This window comes from Cetorhinus maximus, chromosome 5 (assembly GCF_964194155.1).
Source record: "Cetorhinus maximus chromosome 5, sCetMax3.hap1.1, whole genome shotgun sequence".
Lineage (NCBI taxonomy): Eukaryota > Metazoa > Chordata > Chondrichthyes > Lamniformes > Cetorhinidae > Cetorhinus > Cetorhinus maximus.
The window spans coordinates 164,912,004-164,939,621 of NC_135883.1; the positions used below are offsets into that span (position 1 = coordinate 164,912,004).

At 46.6% G+C, this 27,618-nt stretch overlaps 1 protein-coding gene across 11 annotated transcripts in view; it reads right to left on the reverse strand.

Annotated features, from left to right (window-relative positions):
• Nucleotides 1-3,160: 3,160 nt before the first annotated feature.
• disp1 (dispatched homolog 1 (Drosophila)) overlaps nt 3,161-27,618 on the reverse strand; it is a 457,303-nt gene continuing 432,845 nt past the window's right edge. For all 11 annotated transcript variants that reach the window (XM_078542763.1, XM_078542762.1, XM_078542759.1 and 8 more), the window contains 3 exons: nt 23,620-23,717; nt 13,011-13,108; nt 3,161-8,611 (listed from right to left, as the gene is read on the reverse strand). In XM_078542763.1, coding sequence (XP_078398889.1) covers nt 5,738-8,611; nt 13,011-13,108; nt 23,620-23,717 — 3,070 coding nt within the window. In that variant the 3' untranslated portion in view covers nt 3,161-5,737. The remainder of the gene's footprint in view (nt 8,612-13,010; nt 13,109-23,619; nt 23,718-27,618) is intronic.

The following is a 27,618-nucleotide window of genomic DNA, read 5'->3' on the forward strand; positions in this document are numbered from 1 at the left end:
TTCCAAAGTGCAGAGGGATCTAGGTGTTCCAGTGCATTTTTTAAAAATTCGTTCATGGGGTATGGGCATCGCTGGCTAGGCCTACATTTATTGCCCAGCCCTAATTGCCCTTGTTCAGGGGGCATTTACGAGTCGACCACATTGCTGCGGGTCTGGAGTACATGCAGTAAGTACAGCAGATTTCCTTCCCTAAAGAACAATGGTTTCATGGTCATCATCATCAGATTTTAAACCTTAGATTTTTACTGAATTCAAATTCCACCATCTGCCATGGTGGGATTTGAACCCGAGTCTCCGGAGCATTATCCTGGGCCTCTGGAACACTAGTCCAGTGACAATACCACTATGCCACCACCTTCCCTGAAGCACTAACCCTCCCTTCACGGCTGAAGTTTAGAGCAAGGTCTTGTCTCCCTGTCAGGGAATTGAACCCCGGTCACCTGCTTGATAGGCGGGGATACCAACCACTATACTAACATGAGTCACAAAAAGTTAGTACGCAGGCAGAGCAAGTAATTAAGATGGCTAATGGAATGCGATCCTTTATTACAAGAGGAATTGAACATAAAAATAAAGATATTATGCTTCAGTTATACATGGCATTGGTGAGACCTGTCATGAAACTATCATGTTTTCATAATATTATTGTGGGGTATTGTAAAGTAGGCTTATGTTTGTGTGTGTGTGAATGGTTGTGTCTGTATGGCTGATTTAATTAAATTAGAGACGGATAAACTGCAAAGTTGAAATTATCAAAAGAGTTAGATGCAAAAGGGCATTTGAAATGCTAATGAGTGAGCTAGGGTAAAGTCAGCAGATAGGGTTTGAATGAAATATGCATTTTAGGATAAGTGGAGAGGTGTTTGGTTTTCAAGGAGACATGGTAGGACGTTTACAACTAACAAGATAAATAAGGCAGGTTATTACATTGATTTTTCCCCAAAAGTGCTGACCATATTGATAACATAAAAGATTTTTAAATTATGGGAGAAGTTGCGTTAAAAGCCTTTGGAATTCCACTGTCGATTGGGTGCTTGTGGTAACCTTGCTGAGTTGTCTGACTGTGAAAATCTATTTTGGACTGTTGCCTTAAAGCGAGTGTGTAGTTGGGAGAATAGTTAACTAGGAATTTTGGGAATTGTTATAATATTAAGTAACCGTGTCATTGTAGTCTTGTGTATGTGTTTTATTCTTTACCTTTATTAATAATTTTTACAATAATTTTAATTTAATGTTTAAAATCTCTAAAGGTGTTAGTGGACTCATTACTTCTGAATTCAGTGCACAAATCTTCTTGTAACAAATACAAATGGCAAAACTGTTGTGATAGTGTGGCCAAGTTTCCCTTGTGGATTTGGTCAGCATGGCAAATATCACCTGCCATATCATAACAGATCACATCTCGAATATTGTGTGCAGTTTTGGTCTCCTTATTTAAGGATGTAAATGCATTGGAGGCGGTTCAGAGGAGGTTTATTCGATTGATACCTGGAATGAGCGGGTTGTCTTATGAGGAAAGGTTAGACAGACTGGGCTTGTTTCCACTGGAGTTTAGAAGACTGAAGGGTCACTTGATTGAAGTTTATAAGATCCTGACTGGTCTTGACATGGTAGATGAGTAAAGAGTGCTTCCTCTTGTAGGGGAGTGCAGAACTAGGGGCATTGTTTTGTAAAAAAAGGGCTGCCCTTTTAGGACAGAGATGAGGAGAAATTTTTCCTCTCAGAGGGTTGTGTGATTTTGGAACTCTCCAACTCCGAAGGTGGTGGAGGCAGGGTCATTGAATATTTTTAAGGTAGAGGTAGATAGATTCTTGTTCGGCAAGGGAATCAAAGGTTGTCAGAGGTAGATGGAAATGTGGAATTCAAAACACAAACAGCTCAGCCATGATCTAATTGAATAGTAGAGCAGGCTCAAAGGGCCGAGTGGCCTACTTCTGCATCTATTTCATACATTCTCATGTAGGCATCGCTGGCTAGGCCAGCATTTATTACCCAACTCCAATTGCCTTTGAGAAGGTGCTGGTGAGCTGCCTTCTTGAGCCGCTGCAGTCCATGTGGTGTAGGTACCCCCACAGTGTTGTTAGGGAGGGAGTTCCAGGATTTTTACCCAGTGACAGTGAAGGAGCAGCGATATATTTCCAAGTTGGGATGGTTTGGTATTCTTGTTCTTCTAGGTGGTAGCGGTTGTGCGTTTGGAAGATGCTGTCAAGGGAGGCTTGGTGAGTTCCTGCAGTGCATCTTTTAGATGGTACACATTACTGCCACTGTGTGTTGGTGGTGGAGGGAGTGAATATTTGTGCATGGGGTGCCAATGAAGCAAGCTGCTTTGTCCTGGATGGTCAATGATGAAGCAGCTGAAGATGGTTGGGCCTCAGACAGTGAGTCCCTACTGACGCCTAGGGTGTGACAGTGTGTCCTTACTGACCCCTCCTCAGAGACAGGGTGTGACAGTGTGTCCTTACTGACCCCTCCCCAGAGACAGGGTGTGACAGTGTGTCCTTAATGTCCCCAACCGAGAGGCAGGGTGTGACAGTGTGTCCTTGTTGCTCCCCACCCAGTGACAGGGTGTGACAGTGTGTCCTTACTGTACCACCTTGGTGAGACAGCAGTGTGCCCGTGTATCTCAGTTGTGGTCCCACCCTGGGAAACGTATTTGCTGAGGCCAGACATGCACTTTTCCACAGGGATTTACAGAGCAAGAGCAGCAGCAGCCCTGGAACCACGCTCCTCCACACCTATCCTAACGCTGTACTGTGGGGGAGTAAGGATGGAGCTGCTAGGGGTAATTCATAGAATCAAAGACTCCCAAGCTGGAAAAAACAAATTCTAATCTTTACCAGCTCTATTGAAAATCACAATTCCCATTCCAAATACTGACCCACACCCTACCCTTACAATGCATAGGAAGACCAAAAGGTAGGCTGGGAGCAGGACTTTCATGTGGCAAGGGCAGGCATGGGAGAGAGAAAGAGGGAAGAGAGCTTGAAGAGGGGCAGTAGCATGAATAAAAAGGATACTGAAACTCAGCAATTAAGAGGAGCTTTTCAATTGCACAGTATCAAACTGGGAATCATCTTCATTTTCATAGCAGCAATAATTGTAAATCCCCAATGTGTTTGAGTAAATACATTGCTTTCCTTGATAATGCATACACAACAAATAGGAATATTTAGTTTAATAGCTGTAGTAACATTTTTTAAATAGCAGAAAGCATACATTAAGAATGCAAGTATTAAATTATTCTCCCGGTACTTAACTCGGGTCAAAAAGAATAAAATAAAAAGGGGAAACGGACGGGAGGTGAATGGGTTCATTGACTGAATGTTTCAACTTCACCGTTGTCACTAATTGCTCCCGATATGTGTACAAAAACCTGTGTGTAAAAACGTGATATGGTCACAGTTGGGCCTGACGTTTGCTGGAACCGATGGTATATGGTGGTGGAGGGGCGGTGAGGGAGCAGAGAGAGACACTACTGACCCAATGGATAATGATGCACAATATTCTGAAAGCTTTGGTGGGGACTGGCCCACTTTTATTCTTGGGGGTCAAGAGATTCGTGCCTGGATCAAAGATTTGTAATGATGTCCAAATCAATAAACTGGACTGAGTCATCAGTAATTAAGTGAGCAGTGGTTATGACAGGGTGAATTAGTGTTAATAGATGGTTGCATGGTTGCAAAAACCATTTGTCTTGAATGGTAGATGTACATTGACAACACTCTCCAATGGGCAGAAGGTGCTGGATTCCCAGCTCCTTCGAAAAGCAAACATGGGTGGTGCAGAGAATGGGGTGCCCCCTTTTATTGCACTTCCAACATGGTGTTGGCAGCATCACACTGTGACAATGAGAAATCTAGAGCAGCCCTCTTCAGGGCATTGCTCTCCCAGGAGCCCCACCAAAGGAGAGTTGTCCTACAACAGGTTTTATTCCAAAACAACAGGGAAGGGAGGATAGCATGGAGGTGACACAACGTACTGGGGCAGCACAGAGTACTTGGGCACAAGTACAATCTCCATTCTCTGCATCAGCATTATGAAAGGGAATGATGGTGGGGAGGGAGGGGTAGGGAGAAAGACAGTGTGTCTCATCCCTCGGTCTCCTTTTTGCAGCCAAATAAAGTAGCAATAGATAGACTTTGAAACCTTCCTCTTTGCAGCAGGTTGTGCCTGGGCCGGTGTGGGCAAGGAAAGAAATTAGGGAATTGTTTTTATTCCAGATTTAAGCTTCCAAGAAATTAGTTCCAGTGGGTCATTTTGTTTTTTTATGTCAGCAGGACAGTGGAGCTAGGATAAAGAATAGGGTAAAGAATCCAACATGCCTGCTTTAATACTGAGCCATAAGAACCAAGGTCATCTTTAGTTCCATCCTTGGTTGTTGCTGAATTAGCTGGATGACGGGAGAGGAGGTATTTGTGATGCTGTAGTTGGCATCAGTATCCTGAGGTCAGGGTGAGTAGGTTTTGCCAATTTTCCTGCTTTCGATGGCTATTCAAGAACTCCTGCTGTAAAGTGGGGAGGTGTGGAGGAGCTGGTGTGAGGATCTGATCTGATTAACTGTAACGCCTGTCTCCCCATCTCATAGACTAACAGCCTGCTAACATTGGCATGATGCGGGGAATAGCCTAACAGATAAGAGCTGTTGGCGCCTGCAGAACAGTACCCCAAAAAGATGTGCTGAGGAAGATCGGGAAAAAAATAACTGGAGAAAGAAACAAAGACTTCCCTTTAAAAAGGAATTATCATGGCACCATCTCTGTCTTACATAAGTGTCTTTAACTGCATCTTATTTCAGTTTTTACTGTTGGGCGTCGCTCCCCTCAGCCCTTGTCCCTCTCCCATCCCACCCACCCCTTTGAAAAGGCATTGAGACATGTGCCTTCATCTCGAGGTAAAGCACTCTCGCAGTGTTCTCCCCTCTGTACACAAAGGGCTCACTGATTAGTTCTGAATGCCTTGTCCAGACAGCAGGCACGCTGGCTTCATTCAGCCTTTGGAAGAACGGAGTCGATACAATTGCACTTTGTTATCACTGGGGTTCAGTTGCTGGGCTGTGACATATGGCAGCAAATGGAAACGAGGGCGCGCCGTCCCTGAGTGCTGGAATCCTGTCCGGTTCGGTCCCGGCCAGGAGGGTTCCGTTTGGCCGGAGCGTTGGGCCCCGTTACTACTTGGCCCGTTTTAATTTGAGAATGTGGCTCTGCCATGAGAGCATGCGCTCTCTGTCCATGATGTCTGTGTTAGCTGTTCTATTAAGACCCCTTTGGTTTTGGCATGTGCTGTCCTGAGGAGTTGCCATTATTAACACAGGGACAGAAGGAAAGAGTACAGGGTTTGGTGTCTGCAGCTGTCCAGAGAAGATGCTGCTGTCTGAAGGGTCCCGTGGTTGCTCCCACTTCCAAACCCCTCGTCCCCACTGGACAGTGGGAGCTATGAGATTTTTTGGCTTTTAAATCTCTTGTGGGGCTGGAAGACAGGCAGAAGTTTCCAAATGGAGAACTTTTCAGTACCTGCCTCTCTGTATGAAGCATGGCAGTGTGGTGGGCAAGGTGATTGGGGGGAGGGGGGGTGGTTGTAGCAGAGGTGGCACATGGCACATGAGCACGTGCACAACATTCTGGGCGGCCCAGCGGTGGCATCTAGTTGCCCCTGAAGAGCTGGGTGCCAAGGAAATGGGATGATAAACCACACGCAGTCCACTGACTACAGAGACTCCAGATCGCCCCAGTCGGGGGCTTTAATGGGGGTTGGCATGTACCCGGGCGGTGACGCTCTCCAGCGAGCTGGGGATGCTGTTCAGCCGTGTGCTGATCTGGACAAACCGGACCTGAGGCAGCGCTGGCTTGGCTTGGGCTGACAGGTTAGTTGACCCCCGGCTTGGTGTGGCAGGGCGGTAGGCGGGTATGCGGGTTCCATTTAACAGCCGGGGATCAGTGCCCAGCACTTCGCCATCACCACTGGCGTCTAGCTTCTTCTCACCAGCCTCACCACCCTCACTGGCAGCCAGGGGCTCCAGTTCGTAATGCTCATGTTCCATCTCCAGCCGGTCTCCCTCGCCAGCTGGCTGGTGCTTGTGGACACGGCAGACCCTCTTGCCCTCCTTCCGTCCGCGGCCAGCATGGGGAGGGGATGGCTGAGGCAAGCTGTGGCATTGCAACCTTTTGGGCAGGGGGATCTGGCCGCAGGAGCCCTGTGGCCCCAGGCAGCGACACATACACTGGAAGAAGAAGGTGGCGAAGCCCCAGCTGATGCACATGATGAGCATCATGAAGGTTCCAAGCTGTGTGTAGGCCAAGACAGTGGAGGGCATCATCATAGCACCAGCTACAAAGGTGGTTAGGGCAGCCATGGCGATGGCAGACCCCATCCGGCTCAGGGAGAAGACCACCTTTCCCTCGCGGTCCGACTCTGGGGCCAGACGGTAGGCCACACCATAATGCACAGCAAAGTCAACAGCCAAACCCACAGCCACAGAGATGGTGACAGACTCCAGAACGTTCAGCTCCCAGCCCAGCAGTACCAGTGAGCCCACTGTGACGAAGATGGTCCCGGTGATGGAGACAATGGCGTACAGGCTGATCACCACGTTGCGGGTGGTGAGTAACATGACGCTGAAGGCCACAGCCACCGAGAGCCCCATGGCCACCAAGGTGCCATCCGAAAGGCTGTCCTGAAGATCGAAGAACTCCAGGCCGCTGACGAACCAGCCGTTGCTGAGGCCAGCCGGAGCAGCTTTCAATTCCTCCATGATCCAGGCATCCACCTCCTTGTAGAAATGATTCATCTTCTCGTAGGCCAGCGTGAAGAGGTAGGTACTCTGAAATTCCAGGACCACAGCTCGGATAGTATCATTGATGTCAAAGCGGGGCCCTGGTGTCTTGCTGTCCAAGTGGTAGCCAGTACTACGCTCAAGCTCCATAATGGCACGTTTGATGCACAGCTCAAAAACCTCTTGCTTATAGGGGAAGGTGGACTGACTGCAGCATGGATACAGGGTGGGCTCCTCGCAGTCTTGATTCTCCATCCATTGCCGGAAGGTCTCGACGAAGCAGCTGGTGAAGTCCTGCTCATCGGTCTGGTGGAAGAAGGTCTGGTTCCTCAGCCGTTGGCAGAAGCGCAGGAGCCACAACTGGGAGGTGGGGCTGGCCACATCGAAGGTAGCGTCCAGCCGCAATCGACCCTTGTTATGAGGGTTGAGTGGGTCACCACCATCCACAGGTGCGATGCCCCACACCAGCGTGATGGGCATGTGCAGCTCCTCACCATGGTGTACCCGCTCGAAAACAAAAAGCCGGCGGAACTCCGCATCGTAGCGCTCAAAGGGGTGTGACGAGCGAAACACCTGGAACTCGGAGAGCTCCAGCGACGGCAACTTCATCTTGGGGTCGACGCAGACGATGTAAGCGCCACCAATGGTCAGGGCCAGGAACCAGCACAGCCAGATGTAGCGGAACTTGATGACAATGCAAGGCAGCACCTTCTCGAAGAATATCCGGGACGTCTCGGATGCAGCCAGCAGAAGGCTCTGCAACTTGCGGCATAGTCGCGCTGGCCAGCTGTCGCGGTAGGCCCGCTGCCCGGGCTTCTCACCGCACTGGAAAAAATGCAGCAAGTAGCGTTCGTGCAGGACCACCACTGCTGGGAGCCAGGTCACCATTAAAATGTAGTTGACCAGAATGGCGGTGCCAGCATAAACGCCGAAGCACCGGATAGCGGTGATGTTGCTGACATAGTTGGCATAGAAGGCAGCTGCGGTGGTGAAGCTGGTGACAAACATGGAGAGGGCTGCATGGTGCAGGGTGACACTCACTGTTTCTGCCAATTCTGCCTGGGGCTTGTCAAACTTAGTGTGGTTCCAAACATCGCACAGCACAAAGGCATCATCTGCCCCGATCCCCACCAGAATAATGAGCGCCGTGAGGTTCATGAATGGGAAAAATTTGAAGCCAAAAACGATCCTGTAGAGGAAGTAGGAGACGATCAAGGAGCTGATGATGGCGAACATGGTCATCAAGGTGATGAACATGGATCTAGTATACATGCACATTATCAACAGAACAATCGCAATCGCAATGGCAGGATACACGGTATCCATCAGAAGGTAGTCCTGGAACAAGTTGTGCTTGATCCCAAACTCTATTCCTGCAATGGTGGTGACACCATCTGAACAGTTCCAATTCTCAAAGTTGTCCAAATAAATGCCCATCATGCTTTTCCCTTTCTCTGTGGGGATGAACAGCATGCTGTACTTTAATGCTGGAATCACATAGTCCAAGGTCTGGGGGCTCAAGAAGTCCTTGTCCACCAAATAATGGAGAATTTGGTAGACGGCATTATATTTGGTGCACTTGCGTGGCACAGAAGTGCACTTGAGCTGGTCTTTGCGACGGGTGGTCATGTCCCAGCAGTCAGGCCCCAGAGTCCCGTTGTGGTAATATTTAACGCAGGAGCGGAGGAGTTTTAGCGTGTGTGCCACGTCTCGCTCAGTGATCTTCTGGCAGGAGGATCGGTTGTTGAGGATGGCGATGTAGTTGCCCAGTGTCCAGCTGGGGCAGCAGGAGGCAGCCGACGTCCTCTGGCAAAGGTCCCCAAACTGAAAGTGTGAACGGATCTGCAAAGAAAAAAAATTCAAACCAGTTTTAAATATTGTGGAGTATTGTGTACAGTTCTGCGTGCCAAATTATAGGAAGGATGTGAACACATTGGCGAGAGTGCAGAGGAGGTTTACAAGAATGGTTCCAGGGATGAGAAATTTTAGCTATGAGGATAGATTGGAGAGGTTGAGACTGTTCTCCTTGGAGAGAAGAAGGCTGAGAGGAGATTTGATAGAGATATTCAAAATCACGAGGGGGCTGGACAGAGTAGATAGGGAGAAGCTTTTCCCACTCATAAAAGGATCGAGAACAAGGGGGCACAGATTTTTAAAGTGATTTGCAAAAGAAACAAATATGACGTGAGAAAAAAACTTTTTCACATGAGTGGTTTGGGTCTGGAATGCACTGCCTGGAAGTGTGGTGGAGGCAGGTTCAATCGAGGCATTCAAGAGGAAATTAGGTGAATTTTGAATAAAAACAATGTGCAAGGGTACGGGGAAAAGGCAGGGCAATGGCACTAGGTCATAATGCTCATCTGGAGAGCTGGTGCAGACATGATGGGCCGAATGGCCACATTCTGTGCCGTTAAGGGTCTGTGATTTCCATATATAAACTGGGTTTTTTGGGTTTGAATTTGTTTTTAAAATCAGTTGTTTAAGGAATTGAATAATTACCGAACTGTCTAGATTCATTTCTAGGCCTGTAGTGTTCCTCAAAGTGGAGGGGATTTGAGGAGATTTTATTGCCTGGAGGGATGGTGGAAGCAGATTCAATAATAACTTGAAAAATAAATTTTATTGAAAAGTTTGCAGATCTATCGGAAAAGAGCAGATTCAGGGTGGTGGGGTGGGTAAGTTACTGGGGGTTGTTACTAATGGAGTTCTTTCACAGAGTCGGCATGATTGCCGAATAGCCATCATCTCTGCTGTGCATTTCTGATTCAGTTTCCTCATACCAGGCAACATTGTAGCTTAATCTACGCTGCATCCTCTCTATCGCCTCAACAACATTCCTTTAGTGTAGAGCCCACATCATTCTAACTATGGTCTTGGAATGGTTTAGACTCCCCGTGTCAAATTCCATGCATCTTACCATAAAACCCTGTGTTCTATGAGCTTTTTCATGGCCTTGACCACTTGAGCTGCTGCTCTTCATGTCTTATGAACATGAACACCCAAATACTTGCTTTTCCATATCACCCAACCTCCCTCCATTTACTGTTCAATTAATGGAGAAATCTGGAGGGCAAAAATCAAAGGGAATTTAAAAAAGGCAAATCTCTAAACAAAATTATTTCATTCCAAAAATAATTCCAATCCTATTATGAAAACTGTTAAAGCAGATGCTACAAATGGGTTCAAGAGGCTAGAGAGGGAAAGGAAATGAGGGATATGATGCACGACAGTGAACTGGGCAACACAGGAGATGCTGAAGTAACGACTGAGGGTGGTAGATGTTTGGGATTCACTACCTGGTTTGGTGGTTTGGTGATGGAGGCAGAAACCCTCAACATTTAAAAGGCACCTGGATCTGCACCTAAAGTGTTGTAACCTGCATGGTTACGGACCAGGTGCTGCAAGGAGAGGTTAAAATGAGCAACTGTTTTTTTTTTATTTTTTGGCTGGCGCAGGGCTGAATGACCTCTTTCTGTGCTGTAACTTTTCTATGGTTCTGTGAAACATAGAAACATAGAAAATAGGAAGAGTAGGCCATTCAGCCCTTCGAGCCTGCTCCGCCATTCATTATGATCATGGCTGATCATTCAAGTCAATAGCCTCCGACTTTCTCTGCATACTCTTTGATCTCTTTCGCCCCCAAGAGCTATATCTAACTCCTTCTTGAAAACATACAATGTTTTGGCCTCAACTACTTTCTGTGGGAGCGAATTCCACAGGCTCACCACTCTCTGGGTGAAGAAATTTCTCCCCGTCTCAGTCCCAAATGGTCTACCCCATATCCTCAGACTGTGACCCCTGGTTCTGGACTCCCCCACCATCGGGAACATCCTTCCTGCGTCTACCCTGTCTAGTCCTGTTAGAATTATATAGGTTTCTATGAGATCCCTCATCATTCTTCTCAACTCCAGCGAATATAATCCTAACCGACTCAATCTCTCCTCATATGTCAGTCCCGCCATCCCAGGAATCAGTCTGGTAAACCTTTGCTGCACTCCCTCTATAGCAAGAACATCCTTCCTCAGATAAGGAGACCAAAACTGCACACAATATTCCAGGTGTGGTCTCACCAAGGCCCTGTACAATTGCAGCAAGGCATCCCTGCTCCTGTATTCGAATCCCCTCGCTATGAAGGCTAACATACCATTTGCCTTCTTTACACCTGCTGCACCTGCATGCTTACCTTCAGCGATTGGTGTACGAGGACACCCAGGTCTCGTTGCACATTCCCCTCTCTCAATTTATAGCCATTCAGATAATAATCTGCCTTCCTGTTTTTGCTACCAAAGTGGATAACCTCACATTTATCCCCATTATACTGCATCTGCCATGCATTTGCCCACTCACTCAGCTTGTCCAGATCACACTGAAGCATCTCTGCATCCTCCTCACAGCTCACCCTCCCACCCAGCTTTGTGTCATCTGCAAATTTGGAGATATTACATTTAGTTCCTTTAGCTAAATCATTAATATATATTGTGAATAGCTGGGTTCCCAGCACCGATCTCTGCGGTACCCCACTAGTCACTGCCTGCCATTTGGAAAAAGACCCGTTTATTCCTACTCTTTGTTTCCTGTCTGCCAACCAGTTTTCTGTCCATCTCAATACACTACCCCCAATCCCATGTGCTTTAATTATACATGCTAATCTCTTATCTGGGACTTTGTCAAAAGCCTTCTGAAAGTCCAAATAAGCCACATCCACTGGCTCCCCCTCATCAACTCCTTACATCCTCGAAAAATTCCAGTAGATTTGTCAAGCATGATTTCACTTTTGTAAATCCATGCTGACTCTGTCCGATTCTGCCACTGTTTTCCAAGTGCTCAGCTATTAAATCTGTTATAATGGACTCTAGAATTTTCCCCACTACTGACGTCAGGCTGACTGGTCTATAATTCTCTGTTTTCTCTCTACCTCCTTTTTTAAATAGTGGGGTTACATTAGGTACCCTCCCATCTGTAGGAAATGTTCCAGAGTCTATAGAAACTTGGAAGATGACCACCAATGCATCCACTATTTCTAGGGCCACTTCCTTAAGTACTCTGGGATGTAGACTATCAGGCCCTGAGGATTTATCGGCCTTCAATCCCGTCAATTTCCCCAACACCATTTCCTTACTAATACTGATTTCTTTCAGTTCCTCTCTCTCACTAAACCCTGTGTTCCCCAACATTTCTGGTATGTTATTTGTGTCCTCCTTTGTGAAGACAGAACCAAAGTATGTATTTAGTTGGTCAGCCATTTCTTTGTTCCCCTTTATAAATTCCCCTGTTTCTGACTGTAAGGAACCTACATTTGTCTTCACCAATCTTTTTCTCTTCACATACCTATAGAAACTTTTACAGTCAGTTGTTATGTTCCCTGCAAGCTTACTCTCCTACTCTATTTTCCCCTTCTTAATCAATCCCTTGGTCCTCCTTTGCTGAATTCTAAACTGCTCCCAATCCTCAGGACTATTGTTTTTTTAAGCCAATTTGTATGCCTCTTCCTTAGATCTAATACTATCTCTAATTTCCCTTGGAAGCCATGGTTTGGCCACCTTTCCTGTTTTACTTTTGTGCCAGACAGGAATAAACAATTGTTGCAGTTCCCCCATGCGCTTTTTGAATGTTTGCTATTGCCTATCCACCATCATCCCTTTAAGTAACGTTTTCCAATCCATCATAGCCAACTCGTGCCTCATACCATCATAGTTTCCTTTATTAAGATTCAGGACCCAAGTCTCAGAATCAACTACGTCACTCCCCATCTTGATGAAGAATTCTATCACATTATGGTTGCTCATCCCCAAGGGGCCTCGCACAACTAGATTGCCAATTATTCCTTTCTCATTACACAATGCCCAGTCGAGGATGGCCTGTTCTCTAGTTGGTTCCTCAACTTATTGATCCAGAAAACCATCCCGAATACACTCCAGGAATTCCTCCTCTACGGTATTGTTACTAATTTGATTTGCCCAATCTATTTGCAGATTAAAGTCACCCAAAATTACATATGTTCCTTTATTACATGCGTCTCTAATTTCCTATTTAATGCCATTCCCAACATCACCACTACAGTTTGGGGGTCTATATACAGCCCCCACTAATGTTTTTTGCCCCTTAGTGTTTCTCAGCTCTACCCGTACAGATTCCACATCGTCGGAGCTAATATCTTTCCTCACTATTGTGTTAATTTCCTCTTTAACCAGCAATGTATGTATATGGTGTGTGTGATAATATAACGTCAGTCTGTACATACCCTGGTATTGTCGAGATTGCACATCGATTTAATTGATTGTGTTCGCCACAAGTTCTCCCCATCCGCTGAGGCAAATACGACTCGAGAGTATCGATCACCTATGGGGTAGAGCATGGAAGTAATGAACTTGTGAAGACCTTCAGCATGCAGCAAGTCACCCACCATCATGACTTGGAAATATATCACCATTCTTTCACTGTCGCTGGGTCAAAATCCTGGAATTCTCCAAAAGCACTGTGAGTGTACCTACATCATATGGACTACAGCAGTTCAAAGCAGCAGCTCACCACCACCTTCTCAAGGGTGAATGAATTTTTAAAAAAGTACCCCCATGGCTTACTAAGTTAAGGGTAAGGCAATTACATTACTGGATTACGAACTGAGAGGCTGGGTGTGAGTAAAGGGTAAGGTATTGTGGTTACAGTACTGGACTATAAATCCAGAGACCTGGAGTATTTGAACATGAGTTCAAATTCCTTCTTGGTAAGTAAAAAACTAGTATTATTCAAGGGAAAGGGTCCAGGCAGTTGTTGCATTGTTGTAAAAATTCAACTGGTTCACCAATATCCTTTGTCCGTCTGGCCTATATGTGACTCCATTGCTACATCAATGTTATGTTAATTGTATATCATACAGACTCGAAAAGTTAACTCTGTTTCTCTCTCCACAGGTACTGCCAGATCTGTTGAGTTGTTCCAGCACTTTTTGTTCTTATTTCAGATTTCCAGCATCCAAAGCATTTTGCTATCATCATTGAAAAAGGTGCTATTGGTTGGAGATGCACAATATGTAACGTGTGTCTGTAAATCAAAGCCTGTAAGTGTATGAAGGCCAGACTCCAGTTCTATCCTTCACTGCCTGGCGATCTGAGTTGTAACATGTTACTGACTCTTGACAATCTCTGGTAACTCTAGGGATGGGCAATTGCTTTGTGGAGCCAAGCCGTACAGTTGGAAGGGCTATGCTGAGTACAATTGGAATCATTGTTTATGGGGAAAGAATCAGGGCTCCTGTTCCTGATCATTGTGTGTGATCCCTCATGAAAATGTCATGTATGAGGGTGGTAGTGAGAAGTGATTGCGAAGCATTCTGGGAGAAGTCAGCGCAGTCACTGCAACTCAGAAGGGGATCGAGAAGAAGGACACCTGCCCTTAGCAGGAGGAAGAGCATCCAACAGAGGGCGGTAGTGAGAAGTGACTAAGAAGCATTCTGGGAGAAGTCAGCGCAAGCAGGGGGAGTGGCGGACGGTGAAGAACAAGAAAAGTAAGAGGGAGCGAAGAAGAAGCAAAGGCGTTTCCCAGAGAAGCGGCAAGAGGCGTCTCCCATCCGACACGGATGACAAGGGCAGCAGCTCTTCGGATGAGGAAGTGCCAGAGCGGCACCGACAGAAGAGGCGGCAAAGCTCCAGGGCGTTGGAGGACGAGACACCCGAGCTCCAGAAAATTGGAGACAACAAGGAGACCAACGCACCCCAACTTTGCCTGCAACCTGAGGAGGCCAGTGCACCACAGCCCCTGGAATCTGGGAGCAGTGAGGCAATCATCGCACCCCAGCTCCAGGAAGCCGGGAACAGCAACCCCCCAGAGGGGGTGAGTTTTGGAGAAGCTTCTCCAGCAAAGGTCATCTCAAAATCCGCTCACTACGTGAACCTCCAGATGCCACTGGAGCAGAACACGGCCAAGGAGATCTACCTCAGCCCATCCAAAGTGAAGGAATTTGAGCTCACTACGGGTATGAAGGAGCAGACTAAAGGTCTGGGACTCTCAGAGACAGTGGGTTTGGTAGGAGAATAAATGCTTTAATATGGGTTTAAAGATTGTATCCATAAATGTGCGTAGCATTAAATCTACTACGCGATGTGTTGCGACCTTGGACTACCTAGCCAAGGTCAAAGCTGACCTGTTGTTTCTGCAGGAGTGTGCGATACCGCACCTCAGCTCCTACAGGCAATGGTCACGATGGTGGTCCCACGGGCCATCGATCTGGTCGGGCGGAAACGACTCTCGTTCCTCCGGCCTGGGTATTCTGCTGCGGGGAGGCAACTTCACCGTCTCCGAGGTCAAGGAGGTGGTGGGCGGGCGACTCCTGGTAGCAGACGTAATGTACAAGAACGCTCCACTCTGGTTAATTAACGTGTACGGCCCGGCACAAGGGGCTGAGCGGCTGGAGGTTTTTCAGCAGCTCCCACTGCTGCTGGCGACCTCCAGGCCGGTCATTCTGGGCGGGGACTTCAACTGCATCATCGATGAGGCTGGACGATCCGGCAGGGCCGGAAGCAGATTGGACGCTACGTCCAGATCCCTGATGGAAACAGTTAAGGATGCCAAGCTGCACGACGTCTTCAGCAACCCTGCAGACGGAGCGCAGCGTAGATACACCTGGTCGCGGCCAGACGGGTCCATTCGTTCCAGGATAGACTTCCTGTTTGTGTCCCGTGCATTCACAGTCAGATCCACCGACGTCAAGCCGGTGTTCTTCTCTGACCACTGCCTCCTACTGGCGGACTGCCACTTGGAGGAAGACCTGAGGGTGGGCAGGGGGGCATGGAAGCTAAATGTGCAACTGCTGACCCCAGAGAACATTGAGGAGCTCAAGAGGGATTACAAAGGTTGGAGAACCGTGAAACCCCTCTTTGAGTCCCTGACACACTGGTGGGAAGTGATCAAGGGAAGCATCAAGAGGTTTTTCATCCTCAAAGGCACCCAGAAAGCTAGAAAGGAACAGAGGGAAATGTCCCGACTCCAGGAAAAGATGCAGAATCTGCTCCGGCTGCAGTCGATGGGGGTCGATGTCAAGGAGGAGCTCCAAGAGGTGAAGGGCCAGCAAGCCTCGCACTTTGCCTCGGAGGCCTCCAAGATCATCTTCCGTTCCAGAGTCCGCTCCGTGGAGCAGGATGAGACGTGCTCACGTTTCTTCTTCCAAAAGGTACACAGAGAGCGCTCTGTGATCAGCAGCCTGAAGGAAGAAGACGGCTCAGTAAAGTCATCACGGTCCGACATTCTGAGGATCAGCAAATCCTTTTATGCCGGACTGTATGACGTGAAGCCCACGGACAGCACGGCCTCCCAGTCCTTCCTGTCCTCTATCACGGAGGTCCTAGACCACAGTACGCGGGAGAGCCTAGACAAACCGCTAACTCCTGACGAACTGACTAAGGCCCTCGAGTCCTTCGAGAAGAGTAAAACCCCCGGAAGCGACGGCCTGCCGGCGGAGTTGTACTCGGCTCTGTGGGACTTGATCGGCCCAGACCTGCTAGAAGTGTACGAGAGTATGCTCCTGGCCGGCAGCATGTCAGAATCCATGAGGAAAGGCATCATCACCCTCATCTACAAGCACAAGGGGGAAAGGGAGGAAATTAGAAATTGGCGACCCATTTCACTGTTGAATATGGACTATAAGATTCTGTCCAAGGTCATCGCCAACCGGGTCAAATCCGCTCTGGAATTGGTGATTCACCCTGACCAGACCTGCTCTGTGCCAGGCAGGAAGATCTCTGACAGCCTGGCGCTGCTCAGGGATACGATTGCCTATGTACAGGACAGGGGTGTGGATACCTGCCTCATCAGCTTGGATCAGGAGAAGGCCTTTGACAGAATATCGCACACCTACATGGGGGATGTGCTCTCCAAAATGGGCTTTGGGGAGGGAATTCGAAATTGGATCCAACTGCTCTACACTAACATCAGTAGCGCAGTCTCAATCAATGGGTGGGAAACAGATAGCTTTCCGATTAAATCTGGAGTCAGGCAGGGCTGCCCTCTCTCGCCTGTCCTTTTTGTGTGCTGCATAGAACCCTTTGCCGAGTCCATCAGGAAGGATCCGGGCATAAGAGGGGTGACGATCCCAGGCAGTGGAGGCACTCAGGTAAAAGCCTCCCTGTACATGGACGACGTCGCCGTCTTCTGCTCGGATCCGCTGTCGGTGCGCAGACTGATGCACGTCTGCGACCAGTTCGAACTGGCCTCGGGAGCCAAGGTAAATCGTGGGAAGAGCGAGGCCATGTTCTTTGGGAACTGGGCTGACCGATCCTTTGTCCCCTTCACTGTCAGGGCTGACGGCCTGAAGGTGCTGGGGATATGGTTCGGAGGGACCGGGGCATGCGTTAGAAACTGGAAGGAGCGAGTGGCTATGGTGAAAAGGAAACTGGGCATGTGGGAGCGACGCTCCCTCTCCATTGCAGGTAAGAACCTGGTCATCAGGTGTGAGGTACTCTCGCTGTTGCTGTACGTGGCGCAGGTCTGGCCCATTCCACACTCCTGCGCGATGGCGATCACTCGAGCCATCTTCCGCTTTATCTGGAGGTCGAAAATGGATCGTGTCTGCAGGGACGCGATGTACAAGCCTCTAGATAAAGGGGGAAAAAACGTGCCCAACATCGCCCTCATACTGATGGCCACCTTTGTGTGCGGCTGCATCAAGCGGTGCGTAGACCCTCAGTACGCAAACACCAAGTGTCACTACGTGCTGAGGTTCTACCTGTCCCCGGTGTTGCGAAGGATGGGTCTGGCCACGCTGCCGCGGAACGCTCCAAGTAGTTGGACCGTGCCGTACCACCTGTCCCTGGTGGAAAAATTTATGCAGAAAAACACCTTTGACCACAAGTCCATCAGGCAGTGGTCAGCACGTAACGTCCTAGAGGCCCTGAGGGATAAGGAGAGGGTGGACCCTGTGGGATGGTTCCCCGAGCAGACTGTCAAAGTCATTTGGCAGAATGCCTCATCGCCAGAACTTTCCAACAAGCACCAAGACGTAGCTTGGCTGGTGGTGAGAAAGGCCCTCCCCGTCAGATCCTTCCTACACGCCAGGAGTCTCACCCCCTCTGCACGATGCCCTCGAGGTGGCTGTGGTGGGGAAGAGACCGTTGTTCACCTCCTTGTGGATTGTGCCTTTGCAAAGAAAGTCTGGAGAGAGATGCAGTGGTTGCTGTCGAGGTTCATCCCGAGCAGTTCTGTGACACAGGACTCTGTGCTCTACGGGCTGTTCCCAGGGACACACACCGAGACAAACATCAACTGCAGCTGGAGGATCATCAACTCGGTGAAAGACGCGCTTTGGTCTGCCCGAAACTTGTTGGTCTTCCAGCACAAAGATTTGTCCCCGACCGATTGTTGCGGACTGGCACAATCCAAAGTCCAGGACTACGTGCTGAGGGACGCACTAAAGCTTGGGGCAGCTGCCGCAAAGGCGCAATGGGGAAGGGTCGCTGTCTAAGACCTTTCTACCACAGCGCACCGAGAGACTGGGAACTGTTTAGAGCCCCTCGGGCTGTACAGATCAAAATGAAAGGCTGTAAATGACTGTAATATTGTTTGTACTGATGCACCTGGTGATACATTTTGTAAAAGTTTAACCTGGATTGTACCCTTGTAATGTTGTTTTTGAAATGGTTTTGAATGTGATTGAAGATTTTTATGAATAAAGTATATTTTTACAAAAAAAAAAAAAAATTCTGGGAGAAGTCAGCGCAGTCACCGCAACTCAGAAGGGGATCGTGGAGACGGACCCCTGCCCTTAACAGGAGGAAGAGAATCCAAATGAGGGCGGTAGTGAGAAGTGATTGCAAAGCATTCTGGGAGAAGTCAGCAGTCACCGCAACTCAGAAGGGGATCAAGGAAGACTCACTGTCAAAGAACGGAATAGCCCCAAACATTACATTGCTGCAGTGTTTCCATCCCTTCCTCCTCCTCAAACCAAAAAAAGAGAGAGAGAGGGAGAGGCAGTACCCTTCAGGAGTGCACCAGACCTGTGAGGGACACTATTCCGAAAGTGGATTTTTAAAAAAGCACCTGATTGGTGAGTAATTCCTGGTGAGTTTTTTTTTTCTATCTATTAAAGTAAATCATTGCTTAATACTGAGGTAGGAGCAAAAAATTTTTTTTAAAAGTATAGAGTAGTACTGTACAAGTATAATTAGTCAAGAAACAAGGTTCCTAGCTAACATAAATAAGGCCCCGAGCTAGCATATTTTTTAAGTGAGTAACCAGCTTAGTCGAGAGGGATGTCATGGCAGGAGAACTCAGGCCCGTGATATGCTCCTCCTGCAGGATGTGGGAAATGAGGGACGCTTCCAGCGTCCCTGGTGACCATGTGTGCGGAAGGTGTGTCCAAATGCAACTTCCAGCTAACCAGATTTCGGAGCTGGAGCTGCGGGTGGACTCATTGTGGAGCATCCGCGATGCTGAGCAAGTCATGGATAGCACGTTTAGCGAGGTGGTCACACCACAGGTGAAGATTACACAGGCAGAAAGGGAATGGGTGACCATCAGGAACAGTAAAAGAGTCAGGAAGGTAGTGCAGGAGTCCCCTGTGGTCATCCCCCTCTCTAACAGATATACCGCTTTGGATACTGTTGGGTGGGGGATGGCCTCTCAGGGGAAAGAAGCAACAGCTAAGTTCACGGCACCATGGGTGGCTCTGCTGCTCAGAGGGGCAGGAGGAAAACAAGTGGAAGGGCTATAGTGATAGGGGATTCAATAGTTAGGGGCACAGACAGACACTTCTGTGGCCGCAAATGTGAATCAAGGATGGTATGCTGCCTCCCTGGTGCCAGAGTCCAGGATGACACGGAGCGGCTGCAGGACATTCTGGGGAGGGAAGGTAAACAGCCAGTAGTTGTGGTACACATTGGTACCAACGACATAGGTAAACTAAGGGATTAGGACCTGCAAGCTCAGTACAGGAAGTTAGGAGATAAATTAAAATGCAGGACCTCAAATGTAGCAATCTCAGGATTACTCCCAGTTCCACGTGCTAACGAGAGCAGGAATAAGAGGATAGACCAAATGAACACGTGGCTGGAGAGATGGTGTAGCCGGGAGGGATTCAGATTCTTGAGGCACTGGGACCGGTTCTGGGGAAGGTGGGACCTGTACAAACCAGACGGGCTGCACCCAGGCAGAGCTGGGACCAGTGTCCTTGAGGGGGCTTTTGCTAGTTCTGTTGGGGAGTATTTAAACCAGTATGGCAAGGGGATGGGATCCCAGGAGTAGGATCAGATAGGTCAGATTCAGATCAGAAAAATGGAGGTAGAACATTGCTAGGGACATTGTGATAGACATGGAGTTACAGGAGAAGCCAAGTTTAAAAAGTGTCCAGCAAGGGAAATTGATGGGGTTAAACTGTTTATACTTCAATGCAAGGATTATTACAAACAAGGTAGATGTGTTAAGGGCACAGGTAGACCCATGACAGCAGGGTGTCATTGCTATAACGGAGACCTGGCTAAAGGAGGGACAAAACTGGAAGTTTAATATCCCTGGTTATAGAGTCTTCAGACACGATAGAGTAGGAGATAAAAAAGGAGGGGGGTAGCACTAATGGTTAAAGAATCAATTCCAGTTGTGAGAAGGGATGATATACTAAATGGGTCAACAAACGAGGCTTTAGGGATTGAGCTTAGAAATAAAAAAGGGGCAGTCACACTACTGGGAGTATACTACAGACCCCCAAATAGTGAAAGGGAGATAGAAGAACAAATATGTAGGCAAATTTCTGCTTGTAAGAACAAGAGGGCAATAATAGTAGGAGACTTCAACTATCCTAATATCAACTGGGATTCAAACAATATTAGCACTGAGGGAGAAAAATTCATTCAGTGTGTCCAGGAAAATTTTTTCAACCAATTAGTGACAAACCCAGCGAGAGGAGATGCAATTCTAGACCTAGTCTTGGGGAACGAAGAAGGGCAAGTGGGTGAAGTGACAATTGGCGACCATATCGGGGACAGTGATCTCAATTCAGTTCGATTTAACATTACCATTGAAAAGGACAGAGATAAGGCAGGAGTAAAAGTCTTGAACAGGGGGAAGGCAAATTTTGTAGAAATGAGAAGGGACTTGGCTGAGGTGGACTGGACAGCACTGCTGGTGGATAAACCAGTGGAAAACCAGTGGGAAGTACTAAAAAGCGAGATCCTAATTGTACAAAGTAGACATGTCCCCAACAAAAATAAGAGTGGTACTGCCAAATCTAGACCCCCCTGGTTGTCTAGAGGAATACAGGGGAAGATCAAACAGAAAAAGAAAGCGTACGATAGGCACAAAGAACTAAGCACTGCAGATAACCTAGACGAATATAGGAAGTGCAAGGATGAAGTAAAAAAGGAAATAAGGAAATCAAAGAGAGGGCATGAAAAAAGATTAGTAAGTAAAGTTAAAGATAACCCAAAGATGTTTTACCAATATATTAATGCTAAAAGGCTAGTTAAGGAAAAAGTGGGACCTATCAGAGATGAAGATGGAAACATGTGAGTAGATGCAGAGGCTGTGGTAAGGGTTTTGAATGAATATTTTGTCTCCGTGTTTACAAAGGAAAGGGAGGATGTAGATATAGTAGCCCAGGAGGAACACTGTGAGATATTGGACGGGATAGTCATAAAGAGAGAGGAAGTACTCGAAGGGTTGAAATCCTTGAAAGTTGATAAGTCACCAGGGCCAGATGGATTGTTTCCGAGGCTGCTGAAGGAAGTCAGGGAGGAGATAGCAGATGCTCTGAGGATGATTTTCCAATCTTCACTAGATACAGGGGAGGTACCGGAGGACTGGAGAAATGCAAACGTAGTTCCATTGTTTAAAAAGGGATCAAAGGAAATGCCAAACAATTATCGGTCAGTTAGTCTTACATCGGTGGTGAGCAAATTAGCAGAATCAATCCTGAGAGATAGGATTAACTGCCATGTGGAAAGGCATGGACTAGTCAGGGATGGTCAGCATGGATTTGTTAAAGGAAGGTCTTGCCTCACAAATTTGATTGAATTCTTTGAGGAAGTGACAAGAAGGGTTGATGAAGGTAGTGCAGTGGATGTTGTGTACATGGATTTTAGCAAGACATTTGACAAGGTCCCACATGGCAGATTGGTCAGGAAAGTAAAAGCCCATGGGGTTCACGGTAATGTGGCAAACTGGATAAAAGGTTGGCTTTGTAACAGGAAACAAAGGGTAATGGTTGATGGATGCCCTTGCGAATGGAAAGTTGTCTCAAGTGGTGTTCCACAGGGCTCGGTGTTGGGACCCTTGCTGTTTGTGTTATATATTAATGATTTGGACATGAACGTGGGGGGCACAATTGGGAAATTTGCAGATAACATGAAGATTGGCCAAGTAGTGGATAGTGTAGAGGATAGTCATAATCTCCAAAACGATATAGATGGGCCGGTGGAGTGGGCGGTAAAGTGGCAGATGGATTTTAGCATAGAGAAGTGTGAGGTCATACATTTAGGGAGGTCAAACAGTTACAGAGATTACACAATAAATGGGAATATACTAAGAGGGGTAGATGGAGTGAGAGATCTTGGCGTACAAGTACACAGGTCCCTGAAGGCAGCAGTTCAAGTAGACAAGGTTGTAAAGAAGGCATATGGAATGCTCTTCTTCATTAGCAGAGGTATAAAATATAAAAGTAAGGATATAATGTTGGAATTGTATAAAACACTGGTGAGGCCACAACTGGAGTATTGTGTGCAGTTCTGGTCGCCACATTACAGGAAGGATGTAATAGCTCTGGAGAGAGTGCAGAGGAGGTTTACAAGAATGTTGCCAGGATTAGAAAAGTGTAGCTATGAGGAGAGATTGGGTAGGTTGGGGTTATTTTCCTTAAAACAAAGAAGGCTGAGAGGTGACTTGATTGAGGTGTACAAAATTATGAGAGGAATAGATAGAGTGGACAGGATAAAATTGTTTCCCTTGCTGGAGGATTCTAGAACCAGGGGACATAGATTCAAGATAAGTGGCAGAAGGTGTAGGGGGGACATGAGGAAGAACCTTTTTACGCAGAGGGTAGCGGGTGTCTGGAATTCGCTGCCCAAGTTGGTGGTAGAGGCAGAAACCCTAAACTCTTTTAAAAAGTACCTGGATCTGCACCTTAAGTGCTGTAAACTGCAGGGCTATGGGCCGGGTGCAGGAAGGTGGGATTAGAAAGGGCACCTGGGTGTCCTCGGGCTTGCATAGACAAGATGGGCTGAATGGCCTCCTTCTGTGCTGTAACCTTTCTATGGTGGGTGAGGGAGCTGTCTGGATCTGGTGTGAAGTCCTCCATGGTATAATGTTACGGCAATACCATCTAAGGAATAGACACTTGGTGTTTTATGCCCTGGGTGCCAAGGCCATTGGCACTTTACATCCTTTCATGTTGTCTTATGCCATGTGTATAAGTGGCATAAGGAAACAAAACTGGAAGGATGAAAAATAACATATATACCAAGTGATTGCAATATTGTAATATATCCTTTCCTGTACACATTTTCTTTGTCAGAGCATGTGTATGGTTTCATCTCCTGATGCAGTCATCATACTCCATTTGCTGCTGTTTTTTCTGACCTTAATCAGCTAGCTGCCCCAGGATAGGAGCCAGTGATTTACAAATATTTGGCAATCTACTGAAACTTCCCTAACATTTAGCCTCCATTTGGCTTCAGGACGTGCCGACTTAGACAGACCTCATCTCCTGAGCAGCGTGATTAGAAAGGGCAAGTCAAGCTAAACACAGCTGTCAACTTAGGTACTCAACAACACAACTTGGCTCCAGACCTTAAGATAGACATGAACAATGTTGCTGACGATCGATTAGGTGTTTAAACAAGGCTAGGTAGCTCTATCAAGAGCACAACACTTACTTGGAACATCACAGAAGAAACTGTCCTTGTGGAAATTCCACTCTGCCTGCCGCTTGTCTCTCTCATAGGGATCATCTGACCACCTGTCTTCTCGATGGCTTGTACAAAATCAGAAAGCAGATATAAAATGAAGAACCATTGCTACAAATAAATGAGGGGGACTTTGTATATCTCTCCCCTTTCATTTTAATACAGTACAAGAATGCATCTTTGTCGGAGTAACCAGTAACCACAAATATTAGAACATAATGGGCACCATATTGCTTTGTTTTGACTTTATAAAAGCATACATCAGTCCAGAAATTACTGCTGGTGATCTTGGAATTTGAATGCTCATCACACTCAAATGACAGTTGATGGACACTGGTGGTGATAGCCCTGTTATGAGTGGCTTAATGTCCCCTCAAGGAGTGTTTGCTAATATCTCTAATAGCAATTTGTAGCTTAGTACATTATATCCATGTATAACAGTGATTATTTAACAATAAATAGCAGTAGTCTAAAGGGCAGAGAGGATCAAGAGTTTCCAGAGTGTATTCAGGAGAATGTTCGACAGCAAAATGTTTCCAATCCAACAAGAAAGTAGGCACTGATGGACCTGGTTCTTGGAAATGAGGTGGGCCAATTGAATCAGGTGTCAGTAGGGGGATATTGTATCATAAGATTCAGATTTGTCATGGAAAAGGACAAGGAACAAACCAGAGTAAGAATAATTAACTGGGGGAAAGCCAACTTCAATGGGGCAAGGATGGAGTGGACCCAGATAAATTGGAATCAAAAGTTGGCAGGAAAAACTGTAACAGAACTGACTGCCTTTAAAGAAGAGACAGTTTGTGCACCAACAATGTACATTCCCACGAGGGGGAAAGGCAGGGCAAACAAATCCAGAGCTCCCTGGATGACAAAAGAGATAGAAATTAAGATGAAGAAGAAAAAGTGTGCACATGACAGATGTCAAGTGGATAATAGAATGGTGAACCAGGCTAAATATAGAAGGTTTGGAGGGGAATTGAAAAAGCAAATAAGACAAGCAAAGAGAGAGCAGCTAATATATAAGTAAATAGTAAAAGAGTGGTAAAGGGAGGAGAGAGGCTGATAAGGGATCAAAAGGGGGATTTGTGCATGGAGGCAGGGGGCATAGCTGGGGTATTAAATGGGTGCTCTGCATCTGTCTTTACCAGGGGAGAAGATGCGGCCCAGGTCATGGCGAAAGAGGAGATAATCCAAACTTTTGAACGGTTTAAAATTGGTAAGGAGGAGGTCTTGGTTAGGATGTCTGTACTTGAGAGCTGATGAGGCACCAGACCAGATGAGATGCATCCAAGGATACTAAAGGAAGTGAGAGAGCAAATTGCAGAAGCACTGGCCATAATTTTCCAGTCTTCCTTAGACTCAGGGGTGGTTCCAGAGGACTGGAGAATTGCAGATGTTACACTTTTAATCAAAAAAGGGTGTAAAGGTAAGCACAGCAACCACAGACCAGTCAGTTTAACCTTTCTGGTGGGGAAGCTTCTAGAAATGATAATTCCGAACAAGATCACAGAATTGTTACAGCACAGAAGGAGGCCATTCGGCCCAGCATGTCTGCACCGAATGAGCAACTCACCTCATGCCATTCCCCTACCTTCACCCCATAACCCAGCATATTCCTCCTTTTTAGATAACATATGAAAGTACAAAATAGGAGCAGAAGGCCATTCGGCCCCCAGAGCCTGCTCCGTCATTCAATGAGAGCATGGCTGATCTGTTTGTGTTTCGAATTCCACGTTCTCATCTACACCCGATAATCTCTGATTCTCTTGCCTAACAAGAATCTATCTACCACCACCTTAAAAATATTCAATGACTCCACCTCCACCTACTGAGGCAGAGAGTTCCAAAGTCACACAACCCTCAGAAAAAATTTCTCCTCATCTCTGTCCTAAAAGGGCAACCCTTAATTTTAAAACAGTGCCCCCTAGTTCTGGACTCATCCACAACAGGAAAGATCCTTTCCATGTCCATTTTGTCAATACCATTCAGGATCTTTTATACTTCAATCAAGTCATCCCTCATTCTTCTAAACTCCAGGGGAAACAAGCCCAGTCTGTCACACATTTCCTCATAAGACAACTCACTGATTAAACCTCCTCTGAACCGCCTCCAACACATTTACATCCTTCCTCGAATAAGGAGACCAAAACCGCACACGATATTCAAGATGTGGTCTCGCCAATGCCCTGTATAACTGAAGCATAACAATTGCAAGATCTGAGGCTTCTCCACTATTGTCCGCTCAGTCCATTTACCTGCTTCACTCACGGTTACATCCTCCTGTCCCTCACTGCTGACCAAAACATACAACCATGTTCTAAGAGGCATGCCCGTCTTCTGGAACAAAATGTAAAGCTATTTCTCCCCCTCCCTTTTGCTGTGCAGTGTCTGCAGTTTGGCTTCCAGGTCAATAATCCTGATCCGGAATTCTTCAAGCTGCTTACACTTTCTGCAGACGTGTTTGTCATGGATTGTCTTGATGTCCAAAAGATCCCACATTCCACAGCTGCAACATAACACCTGTCCTGCCATGGTTACTTATGTTATTTAGTTAACTTAATTTAATTACTCACTTAATTAACTTAGAATAATTCCTACGTATACTACACCTCTTTCCCCCATGCACTGAATTGCTACGTGAACCTAATTTGCTACTCACTCAGTCTCTGTCTCACTCTGGCATAGTCGCCTGTCTCCTTGCCCGCCCCTTACTCAACAGTCTAATTTTCTTTTGAATGCCTTGATTGAACCTGCCTCCACCACACTATCAGGCAGTGCATTCCAGTCCTGAACTACTTGCTGTGTGAAAAAGCTTTTCCTCCTGTTGTCATTGCTTCTTTTGCCAGTTATTTTAAAGCTTTGCCCGCTTGTTCTTGATCCTTTCACAAGTGGGAACAGTTTCTTATCTATTCTGTCCAGGCTCCTCATGATTTTGAATACCTCTATCAAATCTCCTCTCAGCCTTCTCTTCTCCAAAATTAATAGTCACTTGGGCAAATGTGGGTTAATTAAGGAAAGCCAACACAGATTTGTTAAGGGAAAGTCGTCTTTACATAACCTGCTGGAGTTACTTTGATGAAGGCTGATGAGGTAATGCTGTTAATATGATATATGTGGACTTCCAAAAGTCATGTAATAAAGTGCCTGTGAGAATGGATGTTTTTCAAAAAATATTTTAGGGGAATATTGTGTTATTCTGTAAAAAAAGGCTGTGTGTGTGTGTGTGTGTGTGTAGACAAGTGTTTGACAGGAACAAAAATAGCTGGAAAAACTCAGCAGGTCTGACAGCATCTGTGGAGAGGAATACAGTTAACGTTTCGAGTCCGTATGACTCTTCATCAGACCTGCTGAGTTTTTCCAGCTATTTTTATTTTTGTTTCAGATTTCCAGCATCTGCAGTATCTTGCTTTTACCTTAGAGCTTGACAGGAGTCAGGTTGTTTTGGGCGGGGTGGCTTGGAAACATGAAAAGGTTAGAGGTGTTCAGTTTGTGGTACAAGGCAATAGATTAGATCTAACATTTGCATTTTTAGAAAAGTTGAGAGGTTGTTTGAATATCAAAGGGGAGTCAGAGCTGCCAAGAAAATGTTTACATCTTGCAGGAGTTCATAGGTAAACAAGTAGCAGGGATGTGATATTTTATTGACCCAAAAGCAAAGACCAGTTGGAAACATGAAAGATTTGGAAGGATATGAGTTTCAAAGAGGTGTATGTGAACAATGGGACAAGCCAGTGAAGTCTTGGGCTGCAGCAAACAGTTTTAATCTGAAGTGGATTCCACCACAGAGCGGAAGAGGGTAAAGGTCATGTGGTACACCTTTACTGAAGCTACAGCAGTTTGCCTTGTGTAATTTTACTGGATTTCATCTATAAGGAAGTGTTGCCTAGAAAGTGGTGACTTGTGGGTTTGACCAAATAGAGAGTTTTTGGGGGAATGTTTTGTAAGACTAACCTTAATTGTGTAACT